This window comes from Xyrauchen texanus, chromosome 6 (genome assembly GCF_025860055.1).
Source record: "Xyrauchen texanus isolate HMW12.3.18 chromosome 6, RBS_HiC_50CHRs, whole genome shotgun sequence".
NCBI lineage: Eukaryota > Metazoa > Chordata > Actinopteri > Cypriniformes > Catostomidae > Xyrauchen > Xyrauchen texanus.
In genome coordinates this window covers 32,429,312-32,452,527 of record NC_068281.1, presented here as the reverse complement: position 1 = coordinate 32,452,527, position 23,216 = coordinate 32,429,312, and the positions used below count along the sequence as shown (strand labels likewise).

General features: G+C 38.5%; 1 protein-coding gene across 6 annotated transcripts in view; it reads right to left on the bottom strand.

Annotated features, from left to right (window-relative positions):
- The window catches only part of st3gal3b (ST3 beta-galactoside alpha-2,3-sialyltransferase 3b), a 76,145-nt gene extending 53,736 nt beyond the window's left edge, over positions 1-22,409 (bottom strand). For 2 of the 6 annotated variants that reach the window (XM_052128285.1, XM_052128288.1), the window contains exons 1-3: positions 22,166-22,409; positions 7,732-7,879; positions 95-166 (exon numbers count right to left, since the gene is read on the bottom strand). In XM_052128285.1, the coding sequence (XP_051984245.1) occupies positions 95-166; positions 7,732-7,840 (181 nt within the window). In that variant the 5' untranslated portion in view covers positions 7,841-7,879; positions 22,166-22,409. Of the gene's footprint in view, positions 1-94; positions 167-7,731; positions 7,880-21,294; positions 21,439-21,597; positions 21,737-22,165 lie in introns of those variants that run through there. The other 4 variants (XM_052128289.1, XM_052128290.1, XM_052128286.1 and 1 more) reach the window with 3 other exon arrangements.
- Positions 22,410-23,216: the final 807 nt, after the last annotated feature.

Here is a 23,216-nt window from a genome sequence, read left to right as displayed (position 1 = left end):
GGAGTAATTCCTATCAATGAGCCCATTGATTATTTCACCAGTTCCCAAGAATTGCCAAAAAAGGAGGAGTGGTAGAGAGTTACAGAGTTTCTACCTTGGCTCACAGTGGATTTGGATGTATGGCTAGTAACTTTAATGACTTTTACTGTGGGCTCCACATCTTTATCTGTGAAACAAAGGGTTTAAAATTAGCAAAGCTGCTTCATTTATGCAAAGTAACACTCAAACCGCTTATGATAAGGAAAACATTTTAAGTGGGAAGCAAAAACATACACTTTAGTATACAGTGCTTACAGAAAGAATTCAGATCAGTTTTCATGCTGCAGACATGTTTCAAAGTGGACAAAATATTGTATTGCCTCTCAACACACAATCAACACACCATAATAACAAATGAACGTTTTAAATACAATACAGTCATTACATTTTTCATTTACATACATTTTATTCAGTACTTTGCAAGTAGCGTCAGAACGACGTAATCGATGACGTCGATTACATAAATACGTCGATTTGCATGGAATGCGTCACACCGTTTACATTCATCCCCAATGATGGCAGCTACAGTTCCCAGGCATTCGGAAAATGAGACTTTATCCCAAAAAGCTCGAACCTCATCCAAAGTGAAGGTATTCTTTAAACAGAGACCTAATAAATTGGAGCTCTGTATGCTTTGTAAAAGTGAAATGGCCTATCACAGCAGCACAAGTGCTATACACAAGCATCTAAAAAAACAAAAAAAGCATCCTGGGGCTCTCAGACCTCAAAACGACAAGACAGCAGTGTAAGTACTTTGACTATTACAGTGAGTTTTATCGGATTGTTGGTTGGTAGCCAGTGCCTGGGAATAGTCGTTGCCTCCTTATCTGTCATGTTTCACACAAAAACTCAATGAAGACTCCCTAGAGAAGATGCTAATGCTAGTATGGCAATGCCACTTTCCAGCGCATTTGCAAGTTGTAAACCGTTATGCGCATATACACCTATGAAACTAAACGATGTAGATTTACATTAACATTACGCTCAAAGTCAGTCTTAAGCAATATTTTGTAAATAAATAATACAAGTGCATTTCCGATTACAGTTGGCACTAGTCATTGAAGTAAATCATACTCAACACTATTCACGGTAATTAATGGCAGACTGTAGTAAACAACACCTTTCCTAACTAGGCCTACACTGATTAAATCTTACATTTGGTGATGAATAGTATCAATAGGTTAAAGTTCATTCATAAATTTCATCTTAAAATATGTCTGATTATATTTTGTCTTTTTGTCTTAGGAAGAGGCAAAGCTTTGTGCAAGATGTTTCCCATAAAAGGGATGACACTGTATCCCTGTATCCCTGCTACGTTTCTCTCATTGCTCCCTGCAAACCCTCTGAAGCTCAATAAGAAGTTAACAAACATATGAATTTGCCACAAGCAGACTACAGGCAAAGAAGAGTTAAACGGAACATTACACAAGACAATCCAAATATTTATGAGATTACTCTTTTAATTTGCTACATTTCCTAACATTTTCAGTCACATACAGGGTTATGTGTTCAGGTGACATTCCATCAAAACCATCTTTTATGGCGTAGTCTTCACATTCATACCCACACCATACTGTATGCTTGCCCTCCCTTTTTCATTTATCATCACAAAAGGTTGTGTTTCCTTCCCATGTACCCTTTCAGAGCCATTTATTGTGATTCCTCTTTATAATTTGTCCTAAAGTGCCTTTCATAACAGGGGTTAGGTTCAAAGGAACCCATCCCAGGTTCATGAAATTTTCCAAAATAAACTGGGCGCAGCTGTCGAAATGTGCTGTTTATAATTCATCTAACTTTTTCCACAGAGGTTAAAGATACCAAAGTCAGCAAATGAAAACATGAATTGAACAACCAAGAAAAACGTATTTGCTGAATACAAAATAATCTCGGAAACTGTATGTGCAAGGGGAGGGGGACAAATTAAACTTGCCAAATTAATTTCATCAGCCATGTTTGTGAGAGCCAATGAGAACACATTAATCAATAAAACTTCTAAATAATTGCAGCAACCAAATAGTTATTTGCCTCATCATCAGTCCATGGCACAGAAACTGACTTTTTTCCCCACAAAGAATGAAAACACTTTCTTCTGTTTTATCAAGTAGAATATCAATCATTTTTACACTATTTACACATTTCAGGCCCCTCTGCGGATCAAGAACATGGGGAGCGCACTGACCTGTCTGCACCAGGGCCAACCCGTTTTCTAGCAGCATGCTAAAGTATGTTCAGTGTTAGTGTTGTACATGATAAACATCCTGCTGTGGTGGTGTGTGTGGACTGAGATTAGACTGTACAGCCCTGCTCTCAGGGCACTGATATTCCACAGAACACTGGTGAGTGAAACACAGGAGGGCTCTTTACAGTTTACTGACAGGTAATGGAAGACTCACACGTCCATCAGTGAGACCAGGGTGGGACCAGCGTTCAACGGTTTGCCTATGCATCAAGACTGCCTATGAACTGGACAAAAGCAGTGAGCTTGTTTAAATAAATGTGGGCAATGCATCCCTGAGCCCTCACAAAGCATTTTATCATAAATAAATTGTTCAAAAATAGGGGCACACAATACCACTTTTTCTCTACCGATCTGATTCTGACACCTGAAAACTCTTTTATACAGCTGCAGTGTAAAGTTTACATACACCTTAGCCAAATCCATTTAAACTCAGTTTTTCCACAATTCCTTGTGAAAACATTCCATATCTTAGATCAGTTAAGATCACTACTTTATTTTAAGAATGTGAAATGTCAGAATAATAGTAGAGAGAATTATATATTTGAGCTTTTATTTCTTTCATCACATTCCCAGTGGGTCAGACGTTTACAGACACTTTGTTAGTTTTTGGTAGCATTGCCTTTAAATTGTTTAACTTGGGTCAAACATTTTGGGTAGCCTTCCACAAACTTCTCAAATTAGGTTGCTGGAATTTTGGCCCATTCTTTCAGACAGAACTGGCGTAACTGAGTCAGGTTTGTAGACCTCCTTGCCCTCACACGTGTTTTCAGTTCTGCCCACAATTTTTCTATCGGATTGAGGTCAGGGCTTTGTGATGGCCACTCCAATCCCATAAACCATTTTGCCACAACTTTACAGGTATGCTTGAAGAATTTGTCCAATTGGAAGACCACTTTGCAACAGAGCTTTAACTTCCTGGCTGATGACTTGATATGTTGCTTCAATATATCCACATAATTTTCTTTTATCATGATGTCATGTATTTTGTGAAGTGCACCAGACCCTCCTGCAACAAAGCTCCCCCACAACATGATGCTGCCACCCCCTTGCTTCACGGTTGGGATGGTGTTCATAGGCTTGCCAGCCTAACCCTTTTTCCTCCAAACATAACGTTGGCCATTATGGCCAAACAGTTAAATTGTTTCATCAGACCAGAGGAAATTTCTCAGAACCATAAGATCTTTGTCCCCATGTGCACTTGCAAAATGCAGTGTGGCTTTTTAATGGTGGTTTTGGAGCAGTGGATTCTTCCTTGGTGAGCAGCCTTTCAGGTTATGTCGATATAGGAATAGTTTTACTGTGGATATAGATCCTTGTCTACCTGTATCCCCAAGCATCTTCACAAAGTTCTTTGCTGTTTATCTGGTATTGATTTGCACGTTTCGCACCAAACTACGTTCATCTCTAGGAGACAGAATGAGCGGTAGGTCTTCCTGAGCAGTATGATGGCTGCGTGGTCCCATGGTGTTTATACTTGTGTACTATTGTTTGTACAGATGAATGTGGTACCTTCAGACATTTGGAAATTGCTCCCAAGGATGAACCAGACTTGTGGAGGTCCACAATGTTTTTTCTGAGGTCTTGGCTGATTTCTTTTGATTTTCCCATGATGTCAAGCAAAGAGGCACCTAGTTTGAATGTAGACCTTAAAATACATCCAAAGGTACACCTCCAATCGACTCCTATCAGAAGCTAATTGCCTAAAGGCTTGATGTCATTCTCTGGAATTTTCCAAGCTGCTTAAATTCACAGTTAACTTAGTGTTTGTAAACTTCTGACCCACTAGAATTGTGATAAAGTCAATTAAAAGTGAAACAATCTGTCTGTAAACAATTCTTGGAAAAATTACTCATATTATGGACAAAGTAGATGTCCTAAACGACTTGCCAAAACTATAGTTTGCTAATCTGAAATCTCTGGATTGGTTAAAAAATTTGTTTTAATGACTTCAATCTAAGGGTTTGTAAACTTCTGACTTCAGCTGTATGTAAAGCAACACAAACCTCTAACTAGGGATGTACACGATTTAGTCGAATACTCAAGTATTCGTTCTGCAATAATTATTTGAAAAGTAAAAATACAAAACATTTCGCAAAGTTTTACTTTGCCATCCATATATACAGTGAGATGCATGTTAAATCCTGAACACACAAAATAAAACTGACAGTTATAACAGAATGCACTGGGTGGTGCTGTTGAGTGTGGACACAAGTTGATTACATTTGATGAGCAAACCATTCAGTCAGTATGTTTAGATCGAAACGAAAAAGTAGGTTATTGTGATGTGGCTTACTGCGAGGAAGCTGGGTTGTTGTTTAAATGTACTGCATAAGCAGTGTACTCTTTACTCCTGTAAATGTGCAGCTTAATTGAAAGCAGCATCCCCGTAACAACCTAATCCCGACGCTTCTGTAAACAACAAACATGGCATCAGAGAAAGACTATGCTAGCTGAGGTAAGGGACATTCCATCATATCAACTAGTGAGTCAAGTTTATTGAGCACGTGGATATGCTTGTTTTTCCTCAACAAAAACATGACATGAGATACGATATTAACAAAACTTTTTTATGTTGAGTATTTATATTCATCCTGTACCTTAACTGCATCAGTCTATTTTATTAGCGGTTTCTTTTTCTTCACTTTGCATGAGCTTAAATGCTTTCATTCTATACTTTTTTTGTTTTCACGCATTGCTTGCTTAAATGTTTTCAACAACAACAAATAAAAAACAGGACATGATACAAGCTTGTTTTGATTATAATTAGAGGCTTGTTTTTTTAAATGGTGCGGCAAACTTTGACTAAAAAAATTATTTTACAACGTCTCATTAATTACCTTCATTTAAATGTAATATTTGAGTGTTCGTTTTTAGGAGCATAAATATTCAAATACCAAATTATTGATGAATGCCCATCCCTATGTCTAGCCTATTTGAGCCTTTTTGAGTTCACCCTAAACATCTAGTTCACTGTATTTGAATATGCTTATTCAAATTCTAGTGCAAGGCTCCTCTGATGCCGTTCTCGATGCATGTTTCAGGCGAACCGAACTATTGAGCATCTATATCACTAATGTTGTTCGTGAGTAGTGCTCACATAATGTGCTGTGCATGCAGACTATATATTTAATTTTCAAACACAGAGATTCTAAGCTAACGTTGGTCATATGGACAACTTTAATGGTGCTTTTATGGAACTTTTGTCATTTTTGGTGATCGTGATCACACCGATACGCAATCTAAATAAAAACATCACGTTGGGTGCTTTATAAGCTTTAAAGTGAGGCTACGTCCAGTGTCATTGTATGAAAATCAGCTAAATCGCAACATTCTTTAAACAGTCATTCAGGTTTGGAATGACATAAGGGTGAGTAAATGATGACATAATTTTCATTTTTTAGGTAAGCTGTTTCTTTAAGGCCACTAAGATATTATTTTATGCTAAAGCAGCAACCACTGTTTAGAGCAGTATTTCCCAACATTTTTTCTGCAACACACTTTTTATGACTTAAATATTCTACGGCACACCACTATCCCACATAGGCTAACCTTCTCTTTAAAAAAAAGCAAAACTCTGGGTTCCAGTGAGGCACTTGCAATGGAAGTGAATGGTGACAATCCATAAACTTTTAAATACTCACTATTTCTAAAGTATAGCCGCAAGATGTAAACAATATGTGTGTTAACATGATTTTATTGTGATCATTTTGCTTACACATTCTTGTGTAAAGTGATGTCCAATTTTACAACTTTTTGCCATGATGGTCAACAAATCCTAAAATGACGATTTAAACAACTTTACAGCTCAAATACAGCATGAGTTTGAATGAAATTATAAGCTTCACAATTCTGCCTTTAAACCCTCCAAAAATTTACTTCCATTGTAAGTGCCTCACTGTAACTTTGATTTTTATTTTTTTTAAAGAAAAGGAGCGATGTGTTAAAATGTAATTTTGTGGTAATCAACATTATACCACAAATGCTGTTGATTGAGCTTAACTTCTATTGAACCCGGAATATTTACCATTAAAGATATTATAGTCTCATCAATACATCAATGTGGGTGATAATTTTTTTTTTAACATGGTCATTAAAATATAGGGCTCAATTCTTTATCACGCACAAGTAAATAAAGAGCCAAGATCTCACTTCTTGTGCGAACCTCTGATTGTGAGGCAAACGCTCACCCATGTGAAGAGAGCCCACTGTGGTGCTCTCCCTCCCTCTAGTGGTTGAAGAAATGTTGCAGAGAATTTGGAAGACAATGAGATTTTCAATTCATTACTTTTGTCAAGAAAAACTTCACCTAGCCCAATCCTTATTCCTAAAATTTCTCTTTACAAATTCAATGAATCCAATTAAAAATACCCTGTTCAAAAAATAGATATCTTAATGAAGTTTTAAATAAAGGTTCGGAGAGAGAAGCTAGTTCATCTGTCAATCATTAGGTAAGAGTATATAAGCTACTGCTTATTCTTCTTACTAATGTAGACTATATTATAGATATTCACTTCTACAGGTGGGATGTTTAGGCACCTAACAATTTATGATGCAATTACAAGACAATTCTCATAGCATTTCAATTTTACAGCAACAGCATAGGAGCACAAACCTTTGCAGAATTAACATGGCTCTGTGCACTGTAAAACCATATCCCCCAAAAATGCTTCGAATATAATGTTTGATCCTGCATAAGATTTTTTCAATAAACAGAATTAATAATAATAATACAATTTTTTAATAAATAATATTTGGGGCTTGATGCAGAATTTTTGTGAAATAAGTATTTTTCCCCCAACCTAGACTCATTACAGAAGACACTCTAAAATTACATGAATGAATGCAGACACACCTTCTTACAGGCCAATTAGTCACACATTATAATACCTCCCCTTTATCCAATCTAAAAAGAAGAGACAATGAGAGGAGTACTGATCGAATTTATGTTGATTGTCCCTCAATAACATGTGTGGTGTAACATTGAGAGGGACAATCTCTCAGAAGTAAAATGCCTCATGTGTGCAAACATTCGAACAGTGCATATTTAGAAATGCAAATTTCTATATCCAAACAATCGACAAGTGAAAAGAAGTATATCCGAAAACCTTGCCTTCAGCAATTATTAAAATCTATATGGCCCTTTCGGTCAAACTGAATTATTCACTTTCAGCAAAGTAATTTAAAATGTGAGCTCATTGAAAACAGTAAAGCAAAACCTGTGAAAGAGAAACCCACACAACAATAAACACAGAGACATGATCTGATCTAAACCAGTGGTTAAGCAAGCAAGCAAGCAGACTGTTAAGCTTAATACTTCAACTGAAAGCAGGTTCTAACAAACAAACGGTGTCAGACATACATATTGACAGACCAAAAGGCACCCTAGTACAGTGACGTCACCACCTGACTCATATTAAAACATAGATGGCAACAAAAGCCTGAGAATTACTCACGTGGCTTCTGGCCCCATACGTACGAATGGAGCTTCCCAGAAGAGTAGTAGATGAATCCAAAAACCAGCATGGGACACAGGACAAACAGAAGTTTGTGTGCAGGCTTCATGTTCCTCAATCATTCACATGGTACCATGTTTTAGATCACCTAGGATCAGAGCAGAAAGACCAAGGGAAGGTGAATCACATATTTACAGCATACTGTTAAGCAGACAGACTCTTTTTATTACTTCAAGTACACAAGCAATGTGTGTTTGATAGATGAATTACAAGTATTTTTGAAATATATATAGTAAGATGATACATATAATACACGGTAGCAAGAAAAAGTGTGTGAACCATTTGGAATCAGCTGGTTTTCTGCATTAATTGGTCATAAAAAAAAAAGTGATCTCATCTTCACAAGTATAGACAAACAGACAAACAATAGCTTAAGCTAACAAAACACAAACAATTATAATCTTTCATGTCTTCATTTAACACAAACCATTAAACATTCACAGTGCTGTGGGGAAAGTAAGTGAATCCTTGGATTTAATAACTGGCCGATCCTCCTTTGGCAGCAATAACCTCAACCAAGCCTTTCCGGCAGCTGCAGATTAGACCTGCACAACGTTCAGAAGGAATTTTGGACCAGTCTTCCTTACAGAACTGTTTCAGCCATATTCTTAGGATGTGGTGTGAACTGCTTTCTTGAGGTCATTCCACAGCATCTCTATTGGGTTAAGGTTGTGGATATGACTGGGCCACTCCAAAAGATGGATTTACTTTTTTGAAGCTATTCTGTAGTGGATTTACTTTGATGTTTAGGGTCATTGTCCTGCTGGGTCACCCAACATCTACTGAGCTTCTACTGGCACACAGCCACCCAGACATTATCCTGTAGTCTTGATAAATTGGGAATTTATTTTTCCCTCAATGATGGCAAGCAGTACAGCCCTGAAGCAGCAAAATCCCCATTGGGATGATGTTTTCATGTTGGTATGTGGTGCCAAAACACGTATTCTTCCAAAACAATTAAAACTTAGTTTCGTCAGTCAACAAAATATTTTCCCAGTAGCATTGTGGAGAGTCAAGGTGGTCTTTGGCAAACTTCAGGTGCACAGCAATGTTTTGTTGGAAAGTAGCGACTTCCTTCATGGTGTCCTACCATGGACACCATGCCTGTTTAATGCGTTCTGTATAGTAGACTCATGAATCAGAGATGTTAACCAGTTCCTATGATTCCTTCAAGTCTTTAGCTGTCACTCTATGATTCTTTTTTACCTCATTAAGCATTCTGAAACTTCTAGGGTTTAAACTTCTAAATCTCTCACTTCTAGGGAGAGTAGCCACAGTACCAAATAGTCTATTTGCCTAACTGTGGACAGATGAATATCTAAGCTCCTTTGAGATAACTTTGTAACCCTTACCAGCTTTATGCAAAGCAGCAATTCTTGATCATAGGTCTTCAGATATCTCTTTTTAGCAAGGCATGGTCCACGTTAGCAGATGCGTCTTGTGAAATTAAAATTAAAACGTTTGAGTGCTTTTTATAAGTCAAAGTAGCTCTAACCAACACCTCCAATCTCATTTCATTAATTGGATGCCAGATTTGCCAACTCCTGACTCTAACGAGCTTTAGTTGACGTCATTAGCTTAGGGGGTTCACATACTTTTTCAAAGCTACACTGTGTGAATGTTTGAATGATGTATTCGATATGTACAAGAAAAATGCAATAATGTGTGTTATTAGTTAAAACAGATTGTGTTTGTTCATTATTGTAACTTATATGAAGATCAAACCAGATTTTAAGACAAATACATAAATGCAGGTAATTCCAAAGGGTTCACATACTTTTTCTTGACTGTATAATACGGCCATGAAGTTTCCTAAAGCACGTCATTAAACTAAACATTTTTTACGGAAGTCCTCGTGTGGCATTTGATTTTTCATACACTGTTGAAATCAGAAGTAAATCATAAACCTTAGCCAAATCCATTTAAACTCGTTTTTTTTTAACAATTCCTGGCATTTACTCATAGAAAACATTCCCTGTCTTAGGTCAGATAAAATCACTATTTTAATAATGTGAAATGTCAGAATAATAGTAGAGAATAATTTATTTCAGCTTTTATTTCTTTCATCACATTCCCAGTGGGTCCAAATTTACACACAATTTGTTAGTATTTTGTAGCATTGCCTTTGATTTGTTTAACTTGGGTCAAACGGTTTGGGTAGCCTTCCACAAGCTTCTCATAATAATTTGCTGGAATTTTTGCCCATTCCTCCAGACAGAACTGGTGAAAGAGTCAGGTTTGTAGGCCTCCTTGCTCCCACGTGCTTTTTCATTTCTACCCACAATTTTCTATCAGATTTAGTTCAGGGCTTTGTGATGGCCACTCCAATTCCTTGACTATGTTTTCCATAAGCCATTTTGCCACAGCTTTGAAGGTATGCTTGGTGTTATTGTCCATCTGGAAGACCCATTTACGACTGAGTTTTAACTTCGGTCATTGAGATACTGCTTCAATATATCCACATAATTTTCCTTCCTCGTTATGCCATCATTTTGTGAAGTGCACCAGTCCTTCCAGCAGCAAAGCATCCCCACAACATGATGCTGCCACCCCCATGCTTCATGGCTGGTATCTTTGTCCCCTTGTTCACTTGATAATATGTCTTTTTTAATGCCAGTTTTGGAGATCTGGTTTCTTCCTTACTGAGCAGCCTTTCAGGTTATGTAATATAGGACTAATTTTACTGTGGATATAGATACTTGTATACCCATTTCCTCCAGCATCTTCACAAGGTCCTTTGCTGTTGTTCTGGGATTGATTTGCCCTTTTCGCTCAAAACTACGTTCATCTCATGAATGTGGTAACTCAAACTTAATGTCAGAATCAGCACGATCGGCGATTGTTGTAAAATGCTACTGTTGCTAAATTGCAGGACGCGTTTAATAATCAAAAGAGCGCAAGAGATACTGTTCCCAAGGCGGCGCGCGCTCCAAAACACTCCGCAAAGAGACAAGCAAACTATAGGCTACTTTGGGTTTCATGTGCGCGTCTAAACGATCAAATATACACAAAAATGTCAAAACGACCGGCTTGGAGATTCACTTAAACACAGTTTATGTCTTAAATGGACGTAGTTATGGAAATAGTTGGGAGAAAATATGCTGCATCAGGAGCCTATTAGACTCGGTCTTAAAGGGGAAGCTGTCTAATAATAAACATGCTGACGATTGAGCCATTACTGCGAATCAAACAACAAAAGGCAAGGGGAAAATCACTTACAGCTCTTGAATGAATAACTTCTGCATTAATGAGCATTAATCTATCTATCTATGATAAACTATGCAGTGTTATTTTACAATTGATTACTTTATTAGATTTCTTTTTAGACCACACCTGAACAGTAATGTTAGTAGACCTTACTGAAATTAAATCACTGTGCCTATATAACGTTTATCTTTGTGTAATATATATAAAACAAAAAGAACTGTTAAGAATACCGTTAAAGTACCGGATCGATAAGCAGTATCTGTAAGAGTAGTAATACCATTAAAACTTAATGATACCCATCCCTAGTTATGCCTGTGCTTCTCTTGGATGCTCTGAATATTGGATTACGTGTCTGGATTGCCCCTTAATTAAAGCTGCATTTGGATCTCAACCTTCGTGTCTCGGAGCAGTTCGTAACACCTGCTTTGTTTATTTAATATATTTGTTATACATTATTTATAAAATATGTTTTTACATTATACATTTTAAATTTTAAGTCTACAAGTGCAGATTGGTCAAGTGTTCAATAAATGTATTTGTTGAGAAATTTTGTCTGTCTTAAGTAATTATTTGTGTTACATTTTATCTTTCAAATAAAAGGTTCAAATAAGAGGTTAAAAACAAGCACATATCGCCCAAAATAAATTGGCAGCAATAATCGGCCATCGGCCGACCCGGATTTCAAAAGATCGGCATCGGCCTGAAAAAAAACAATATCGGTCGACCTCTACCTACAGGCGTTTGGAAATTGCTCCCAAGGATGAACCAGACTTAAGGAGGTTGGCTGATTTCTTTTGATTTTCTCATGATGTCAAGAAAAATGTCCCAGAGCCCTAAAAATACATCCACAGGTAAACCTCCAATTCAGTACACCTCCTATCAGAAGCTAATTGTCTAAAGGCTTGACATAATTTTCTGGAAACTTCTGACCCACTAGAATTGTGATATAAATGAATTAGTCAATTAAAGTGAAACAATCTGTCTGTAAACAATTGTTGGCAAAATTACTCATATCATGCACAAAGTAGATGTCCTAAACAACTTGCCAAAACTATAGTTTGCTAATATAAAATCTGTGGAGTGGTTAAAAATGAGTTCAACCACAAGGAGTGGCAGTGGCATAGTGGGCTAAAGCACTAAACTGTTAAGCAGAAGGTCGCTGGTTCGATCCCCACAGCCAGGTTGCTCCGGGGGATTGTCCCTGTAATAAATGCACTGTAAGTCGCTTTGGATAAAAGCATCTGCCAAATGCATAAATGTAAATGTAACCCAAGTGTATGTAAACTTCTGACTTCAACTGTAAATGTTTTAGTAAAAATAGTATATGTAGGTAAAAATTTATTTATGATGTTTTGTTATATTTGTGCATATAAATTAAATTATAAATATCCCTGCAATCATTTTGTGAAAAAACAGGCCTTTTTTAACTAGGTTTTAAATGAGATCCCTACTGTATTTTACTTCGTTTAAAAAAAAAAATACAAAACCATGCCTTGAAGCCCATTGAAAACAAATAAGTATAAATATCAAGATATACACTCACCTAAAGGATTATTAGGAACACCATACTAATACTGTGTTTGACCCCCTTTCGCCTTCAGAACTGTCTTAATTCTACGTTGCATTGATTCAACAAGGTGCTGAAAGCATTCTTTAGAAATGTTGGCCCATATTGATAGGATAGCATCTTGCAGTTGATGGAGATTTGTGGGATGCACATCCAGGGCACGAAGCTCCCGTTCCAACACATCCCAAAGATGCTCTATTGGGTTGAGATCTGGTGACTGTGGGGGCCATTTTATTACAGTGAACTCATTGTCATGTTCAAGAAACCAATTTGAAATGATTCGAGCTTTGTGACATGGTGCATTATCCTGCTGGAAGTAGCCATCAGAGGATGGGTACATGGTGGCCATAAAGGGATGGACATGGTCAGAAACAATGCTCAGGTAGGCCGTGGCATTTAAACGATGCCCAATTGGCACTAAGGGGCCTAAAGTGTGCCAAGAAAACATCCCCCACACCATTACACCACCACCACCAGCCTGCACAGTGGTAACAAGGCATGATGGATCCATGTTCTCATTCTGTTTACGCCAAATTCGGACTCTACCATCTGAATGTCTCAACAGAAATCGAGACTCATCAGACCAGGCAACATTTTTCCAGTCTTCAACTGTCCAATTTTGGTGAGCTCTTGCAAATTGTAGCCTCTTTTTCCTATTTGTAGTGGAGATGAGTGGTACCCGGTGGGGTCTTCTGCTGTTGTAGCCCATCCGCCTCAAGGTTGTGCGTGTTGTGGCTTCACAAATGCTTTGCTGCATACCTCGGTTGTAACGAGTGGTTATTTCAGGCAAAGTTGCTCTTCTATCAGCTTGAATTAGTCGGCCCATTCTCCTCTGACCTCTAGCATCAACAAGGCATTTTCGCCCACAGGACTGCCGCATACTGGATGTTTTTCCCTTTTCACACAATTCTTTGTAAACCCTAGAAATGGTTGTGCGTGAAAATCCCAGTAACTGAGCAGATTGTGAAATACTCAGACCGGCCCGTCTGGCACCAACAACCATGCCACGCTCAAAATTGCTTAAATCACCTTTCTTTCCCATTCTGACATTCAGTTTGGAGTTCAGGAGATTGTCTTGACCAGGACCACACCCCTAAATGCATTGAAGCAACTGCCATGTGATTGGTTGACTAGATAATTGCATTAATGAGAAATTGAACAGGTGTTCCTAATAATCCTTTAGGTGAGTGTATATTAATTTATATAATAAATTAGATGTATATATTTTAGCTATTTCACCCAGCCCTAATATATAGTATAAGACTGAAGTAACGAAGCATTCATTTTAAAGAGAAGCAGTAACTAGTATTGCTGGGGAATCTACTTCGAAACTACAGCTTCCCATATAAGTTAATTATAACTTCAAGTACAATTTAAGAAACACCCCATTTTTTATAACTAACTCGAAGTATAGTGATAAACAGAGGCAATTAACTACATATTTTGCTTCAAAAAGACAGTGACTTAAGGCATTGTCCCTTTAAGTCTGCAAAGGCACTCAAGTAAATTAGTGAATCATTTAAGTGAACTAGGTAATTTACATGAACCATCCAAATGAATCGACTCTATGGTTGTCAAAAGAACCAGTACTTTGGAATCAAGTCAACAATAAAATTAAAAAAGATTTAACGATATCAGTGTTTCTGCAGTATCGGTAGTAACGACTCAATTCGGTACCCATAACAAATGTAATAATATAAATAGTCTAGTGATTGCAAACAGGCGTAACAAAAATCAGGTGTGTGTCAAAATATGGATCTGCGCATTAGACCTTGCAGTGGCTGTCTATTGATGCTAATATTAATCAAACAATGATTTTGAAAAGAAAAAAACACTTTGTTAAAAAGAAAACAACTTATTTGTTTAGTTTACATCTGTTTACCTGAATAATTACTTGAAACAAACTTGAAGCAATGTTTACTATATTGATAAACAAGGAAAAAACTAGAGATGCTCCGATTGCAATTTTCTTGGCCGATTTCGATTTCCGATTTTTTGCAAGTGTGACCTGCCGATACCGATTTTTTCCGATTCCGATTTTCTTTCTAAGAACTATTATTTACCATATATACAAACAAAATCTACCTTTCTTCAATGCTAAATTTTATTTTCATAATAAAATGAATTATTAAACATTACAATTTCCCCAAAAAGGCACTAAGTTACAGGATCTTCTCTCACTTAAACAACTCTCAAAATAAAGTGCTCTGTGACTAGAAAGGGGTAGAAATGCTTTGGGAACGGCTTGCATACCTGTCAACACTCCCGTTTTTCCTGGGAGTCTCCCGTTTTGTTATTTCTCCCAAATAAACTCCCGTAATTTGTATGGCCCAAACCACGTAATATGAATAATCAAATCAATATATTATTCCAAGGTGGTCCAGTCGCCAGATCTTGAATGAAACGCATCCTACTCACACAATCGACATCATACACATTACAAATCATTTATGACCACAATCTGGCAACCTACAACCCATTTGCGCTGTTGATATCTGCGCAGGCAGTAGACGCGGGATGTTTAATCAAGCATCACTGGTAGCAGGGAGGAGAAGACTCAGCTGGTGCTCCGGTGAAAAAAACAAAATATACATGTACATTTAACAACAGCTGGATGGAAGAATTTAATTTCATATCCCGAAGCCATATCGACAATGCTCACGCCTTTTGCAATGTGTGTGTCGCACTGATTTTAATATCGGACACGGTGGGAAAAAATTATTTAAAATCACAACGGCACAATTTGTATGTATTTAGCCTGCCTCTGCCATCCAGCACCCCACTTCCCCTCTCCCGGATTTGTGTACCCAAATGTTGACAGATAACAGGCTGTGTGTGTTACATGACACGAGATTAAACAACTCAGGCAACGCGACGTCGGAAAGTACCTCATACTCTGTATCGAGGAAATTTATCCGATTTCTGATCCCGCTGTCCTCAACTATGGAGAACAGCTGGTCATCCAGGGCCATGAATTCCATCATTTTCCTCATAATTGCTTTGGTCTTTTCGCTGCTCATACCAAGGAATGATAGGAGAGGCTGCTGACTTGTGACTGGCTCTGAGCTCTGGCTAGCTTTAGCCGCTTTCACTTTTTAGCTTCTTTTTTAAAATGGGCATTTTCAGCTGGGTGATGGTGTTTAAATGTCTAATTAGGTTTGTTGATCCGAAAGTTATTGTGGTGGTTCCCCCAGTTTACTTTGGCCTTAACAGTTATTACACATTTCGAACTTGATGTATTCTTCACTCACAGTGAAGATCTTCCATGCCAATGACATGTTTACATGCGGCTGTGATGTTATTGCCTGCGCCGCTGGCAAACAAAATGGACCGGCTTGGAATAGGTAAGACGTTAGGCTGACCGGCCGGTCACCGGTCCGGGCATGCGGAAAATCGGCTAATTCCGGTCCCTGGCCGGTCGATCGGTGCATCTCTGGAAAAAAGGTATTGTTTGACTTTATTATTAGCATTGTTATTTAACTATAGGCTAAAAGGAGTCTGCTCAATTTAATATTATATATTCTTGCTGTGGTATTGAAATTGGTATCAGGTTGGTAACCTGAAATGGCATCCAATAAAGGTGCTGCCTGCTCAAGGTGCTGAATTAAGAATGAAACATGGCGAAACAATCAAAGATGTTTTTCTAGCGCAGGGGTTGGCAACCTATGGCACGCGTGCAGCCATTTGCGCATCACGAGCTGGCAGCACTTCACTTTTGGTTAATCGCGCAAGTAAACATGCTCTCTTTGCTTCAGACAGGCTGCGCAGATGACAGCCTACAATCCACATTTCATTTGTTTCTTTTTGCTTTCAGAACAACATGTGATGTAATATGGAAAACACCACAACTGATCCTTGAGATGTCAAACCCAGCATTAAGATGTCCTTACACCCTCCTTAAGCCATTGTCACACTCAAAATTACATTAAACGATTAAAAGAGAAAACATAAACCCACATTGTGTGGTTCAAAAATCTTTTCAAATCTATTCAAAATATAAATTAATCCTGGAAATAAAGTTTTATGATTTTGCAGGTGTGATTCTCCAAAAGGGGCTAAATAGTTAATCGGCTTGTGATGTGCAAATGGCTTGAACGTGCAGCACGAGTCTCGTCACACTTTAATAGTATTTAGTCTGGAGTGGTAATGGCATAGTGGACTAAAGCACTGAACTGTTAAGCAGAAGGTTGTTGGTTCGATCCCCACGGCCACCACCATTGTGTCCTTAAGCAAGGCACCTAACTCCAGGTTGCTCCGGGGGGATTTTCCCTGTAATAAGGGCACTGTAAATCACTTTGGAGCGTCTGCCAAAAAGGTTGCCAACCCCTGGATTAGCAAATGTTTACATTAGAGATGCACCGATCGACCGGCCAGGGACCGGAATTAGCCGATTTTCCGCATGCTCGGCCGGACCGGTGACCAGCCGGTCAGCCTCACGTCTTTCCGATTCCAAGCCGGTCCGTTTTGTTGCCAGCGGCACAGGCAATAACGTCACAGCCGCATGTAAACATGTCATTGGCGTGGAAGATCTTCACTGTGAGTGAAGAATACATAAAGTTCGAAAGTAAACTGTGGGGGAACCACCACAATAACTTTCGGAACAACAAACCTAATTAGACATTAGGAAAAGCGGCTAAAGCTAGCCAGAGCTCAGAGCCAGTCACAAGTCAGCAGCCTCTCCTATCATACCTTGGAATGAGCAGCGAAAAGACCAAAGCAATTACGAGGAAAATGATGGAATTCATGGCCCTGGATGACCAGCCGTTCTCCATAGTTGAGGACAGCGGGATCAGAAATCGGATAAATTTCCTCGATACAGAGTAGGAGGTACTTTCCGACGTCGCGTTGCCTGAGTTGTTTAATCTCGTGTCATGTAACACACACAGCCTGTTATCTGTCAACATTTGGGTACACAAATCCAGGAGAGGGGAAGTGGGGTGCTGGATGGCAGAGGCAGGCTAAATACATACAAATTGTGCCATTGTGATTCAAAGAATTTTTTCCCACCGTGTCCGATATTAAAATCAGTGCGACACACATTGCAAAAGGTGTGGGCACTGTCGATATGGCTTCGGGATATGAAATTAAATTCTTCCATCCAGCTGTTGTTAAATGTACATGTATATTTTGTTTTTTTCACCGGAGCACCTGCTGAGTCTTCTCCTCCTTGCTACCAGTGATGCTTGATTAAACATCCCGCGTCTACTGCCTGCGCAGATATCAACAGCGCAAATGGGTTGTAGGTTGCCAGATTGTGGTCACAAATGATTTGTAATGTGTATGATGTCGATTGTGTGAGTAGGATGCGTTTCGTTCAAGATCTGGCAACTGGACCACCTTGGAATAATATATTGATGTGATTATTCATATAACGTGGTTTGGGCCATACAAATTACTGGATTTCTTTTGGGGAGAAATAACAAAACGGGAGACTCCCGGGAAAAACGGGAGTGTTGACAGGTATGCAAGCCGTTCCCGAAGCAGTGCTCAGTTTTACAACTGATATTTGGACATCTAACTTAAGTTGAGCCTATTGGACACTTCAGTTTTTCAGATCTTTGGAACTGTTTTGTTAGACGAGTAATAAAGAGAAAAAGGTCAATTTATAAAAATAGTGGAAAATGACATCTGTTATATAAAGCAACTCATTTGCAGTTAATTGTTATTTCTACATCTTTCCAGTCACAGAGCACTTTATTTTGAGAGTTGTTTAAGTGAGAGAAGATCCTGTAACTTAGTGCAGTTTGGGGGAAATTGTAATGTTTAATAATTTATTTTATTATGAAAATAAAATGTTGCATTGAAGAAATGTAGATTTTGTTTGTATATGCGGTCAATAATAGTTCTTAGAAAGAAAATTGGAAAAAAATCGGTAACAGCAGGTCACAATTGCAAAAAATCGGAAATCGGAATCGGCCAAGAAAATTGCAATCGGTGCATCTCTAGTTTACATAGATGGTTGCAAAAGTGTTCGATGTGAACAGCCCTTTAGGTGGAGGTCTTTGGCTGTTGCTTCTTGTTCTCTTGTTTCATAGACCAAGCAATGGGTTTTAAAAAGATTTGGCAGGGAGTTCAATTTGGAAAAGTGTGTTTTGAAATCTTGCATCCTGTTACATTTTGTTGTTCTCCTGTTTGAACTGCCAATGGGCTCATAATCGGAGTTGCTTCACCACTGAGTTCAGCCTACTACCACTACTATTTGGGAATACTGCTACCATACATACAACAATAATGACTGTTACTATAAAGCTCAAGTGCCTCTAACACAACAAAGGAGCAATGGAGGAAATCGAAGGAATGGTGTTCTTGATTCTTGGCATGTGGCTGTTTTTCACAGCAAGACAACAAACTAAGTTTCAAAAGAGGCTGACCGCAGCAAGACAAAATACTGCTAAAATATACAGGGAAGTTTGGGAAATCAAACATCAAAGCGCAGACGAGGACATCACTGTGTTAGCTCGACGACGCATGAGGGTAAGATAACCTGCCGTCTAGCTTATAGATTCTCTCTGAGCAATCAGTGATCTGCAGGGTTTTGATGTCACATTTAGTATTGGCTCAGCTCGCTTGGTACCTCGACTGAGGTGGTACTAAAAAAAGTACCAGGTACTATCCACAGTGGAAAACACCCAAAAAGCGAGCAGAGTCGAGTTGAGCCGTACTGTGCAGTGGAAAAGTCCCATTAAAGAAATAATTTACATTTTTGGGTGAACTATCTCATTATTTACTCACACGCATGCCATCCCAGATGTGTATGACTTTCTTTCTAGTGTAGAACACAAATGAAGATTTGTAGAATAAAGTTTCAGCTCTTGAAGTCCACACAATGCACGTGAATGGTGACCAAAACTTTGAATCTCCAAAAAATTAAGGCAGCATTAAAGTAATCCATAAGACTTCAGTGGTTTAAGTAATGTCTTCTGAAGCGATACAATTAGTTTTGTGTGAGAACATACCAAAATATCTCCTTTCCCACTATAAATCTTGACATCTACAGTCTCCTTGGAGATCATGATTTCAAGCTTGATTACACTTCCTAGTGCTAACTAGCACTCTGTACATGCATCAAGCACTAGTAAGTGGAAACAACCTTGAAATCATGATCATGTCTAGAGACTGCAATGGTCTGTTTGGTCTGTTCTCCCCAAAAAAACAACTGTATCACTTTAGAAGACATGGGTTAAACCACTGGAGTCATATGGATAGGGCTGGGTGATAAAACAATATCAATATTTATCGCGATAAAAAAAACTCCACGATATTGACGATAAGCTTTTGATATTCAGCCTGTGTTCTACATCTAGACATGCGTGTTGCTAAAAACACTAGCAGTTTGGCTTTCTTGCCGCATGTTTCCACTGGCGCGTGCTGAGTGAATGTGAGTGAGTGCTTTCAATTCCTTCCTATGGAAGCTGAGCATCAAGCTTGCGCGGTGGATTGTAAAATTGACAGCAGCGCGGGGCAAGCAGTTCCTTAGCATTGCGAGTGTCTTTGTGCGGATTTCTTCCGCTTCAGTGGAAACGCAGCCTCAGACTGTATGAAGTTGCAATTGCCCCCGATACGCAGGTCACCACATTCCAGATCTGGACCCCAGATTGATTCCATCTTGACTGAAAGACATCAAGACGACGGTTACGCCCTCTCCTCGTCTCTAGTGAGCAGCGCAACAAAACAACAGCGCCGGTTACATCATATCTGATCTTTCTGCACTGTATTCTTGAATATTTTTCTCTAGCACTGAAACACGCTTCACTGATGCCCTCTCCCGGGCCACACCCGCATCCTCTTTTCCCCATATGTGCGTAAACATTAGGTCTGTGTTTCCAGAGCGCTTTTAGACTACAGGCGCTCTGCCTGTTTTTTTGTTTTTCATCAGCATGTTCCAAGCCTTTAATAATAAATAAATAGATTTCAGTTCTAATTTTTTAAATGTTCTCTCTGTAGATACCCCTAAACCCCCATACAGTATCATTCCTCAGTCACAAAGACTTCTATGCCCCCATACTTGGATATCTGTATGTAAAGAAATATAAAAATAAAACAAATATTATATATATATATATATATATATATATATATACACACACACACATACACACACTGTCATTATGATTCAAAATGAACAGATGGTCTTATAACATTCATATCCAACTGCACTCAATTGATAAACTCTATAAAATATTGTCATATTTTCATAGAAGATCCCTCAGACACCACTGCATTGGTGGTGTCTGGGCCCCCAACGCAGTTTTGTAAAGACTATTTAGGATTTTGTTTTCTCGTCTTTTTTTGGAAATTCAAAAACATTTGCAAATGTGATTCAATATCCTGATAAATATCAATATCCTGATAAATATCGATATCGAATAATATGAAAAAGAATATTGTGATAATATTTTTTGCCTTATCACCCAGCCCTACGTATGGATTACATTTATGCTGCCTTTGTGCTTTTTACAGCTTCAAAGTTTTGGCACCCATTAATTTGCATTGAATGGACCAACAGAGCTGAAATATTCTAAAAACCTTCATCTGTGTTCTGCAGATGAAAGGAAGTCATAAACATCTGGGATGACATGAGGGTGAGTAAAATATGAGAGAATTGGGGTGAACTATTCCTTCAATATTTCACACTATTTTATTTTGTAGCAGTAGATAGCAAAATTTCAAATCAAGTGGCATCTGCAAACAAATTATACTAGACCTTCTCTAAATGTGCACCAACTTACCATTCAAAGCTTTTAACAAGCTGGTGCTATTGTAACTTTAGTAGATGTATAAAAGCAATTCCAAGGTCCATAATACCAGTCAGTTCCCAAAGGTGTCCTAGCAGAGTAAACAGGGGAGTAGTGCATCACGGTACCAATGTTTCACTAAACTTGACAACAAGAAAGAGTTTTGCTTCGTAATGTCTATATGTGCAATGTTTAATTAAAGAATTGCACCTCAATGTTTTGTTATCTAATGCAAAGACATTAATTCGTAATTTATAGAAATATTGTTTTTGCTGAAACTGTAAATATACAAATCACCTATTAGTCCAAAGTTACGTCGTCATTCCTCAGTTGCATCACTGGCTATTCAGATCCTCAAATTCCAGCTGCCTTACATCAGTGAGCGTGACCATCTTAGATAATGCTTTATCTGGTTAAAAGCATGTGGACAGGCTTCTGCCTGATAATGTCACGGTTTCGTCAAAATACTGGGATGTTTGCATTTCTCTCAGCCTGGCTGGGAGCGCAGCAGGCTAACTGTATACCCTCCCCTTTACTTAACGCAGGCAAACAAACGGGCAGACTTATTTCCCTAAGCACAACAAAACCGATACATTTCGACACGTCACATCACACACATCTGAATCCGAAAGAAAAAAACAGGCTTGGAAAAAACAAGCCACAATACATTCAGAGGAGAATATGATGAAACGCAGTGGATTATGGACTCAGGGCCTAAAGCAAAGCAGCCTAGTTGCGCTCATTTGGCTAGCGGAGCCATACACAAACACAGTCCAGACGGACCACAGACTCATTCACACGCACTATAATAAATGTTATTCCTTTAAAAACATTCATACATTCTTATATTTAATTTTTGACTCACCGCCGTGTTAGTTTGTCGAACGAAGCCCTGGTAAAACAACCGTCAGTTAAAACGCATAATCCCCCTTTCGCCGGTTTTCATTCACATTACCCGTCCCAAACAGTCTTTAAAAGCCTCGGGTTAAAATGCTATCGTTCGAACATTTTTCTTTCCCCCCGCAGTTAGAGTCCATCTCTTTTCGTAAAAATTCACCTCCTCACAACCGCGAGAGTGAAGCTGTGCGTCGGTTTATTTGGGAATCACCCTCCCCAATCGACACCGTTTGAGTGGGAGGTTTACAGACAGCCAGCACAGCGGCTGTGTCTCAATTTTTTGTGAGCTGACTACTTAAGGGCCATTCACACCGAACGCGTATTTGAATTTTTTGTTAAGTCTAGCTGCACGTTTTTTACCGGTGTCCGGTTAAAGCGAACCTTGGAAATACGCTGCGTTTCCATGATTCCTTAAAATGCTGTCTAGTTTGGCAGCTCACTGGATTTTGAGACACAGCTAATTGTAAATATGCAACTGGACAACACCTTAGTCCCTAACAAAAAGCATTTCATAAAACTTGTTACAGCTACATTGATTTGGATTAGTAATCTTTAGAGCCAGAACAGTTTGAAAAGTATGTGGGCATGCATCGTTGAAATGTAATGATAAACTTTGGATTGTAGACATTTTAAAAGTCAGAATGTAGACATTTCAATTGAAGTCAGTTATAATGCCTCACCTTTCTTTTTAAATGCTAAAACATTGTTCAACTCTTAAACTGTTACGTCTAGATCTCTGAGTCTCTTTAGCGCCGTCGGGATGGATTTCGCGGGAAATTGCATTGTGGGGGAGTAGCGTGAAGCACACAGTTTGTTGTCACAATGAACGAAAGAAAATTTAGGGTTTTATTACGAACTCTGTCACTTTCCATTTTTGCTTGTAGACTCTGCCCTGTTCAGGCTATTTCTATATTAATCCTGATAATTTTGAAAACTACTTTTTCTTTTCAAAACGCTCTCCGTCCAATCTAGCGTTTTCCAAAAGTTCACACTGAAACGTATGAAAACGCTGAAATGAC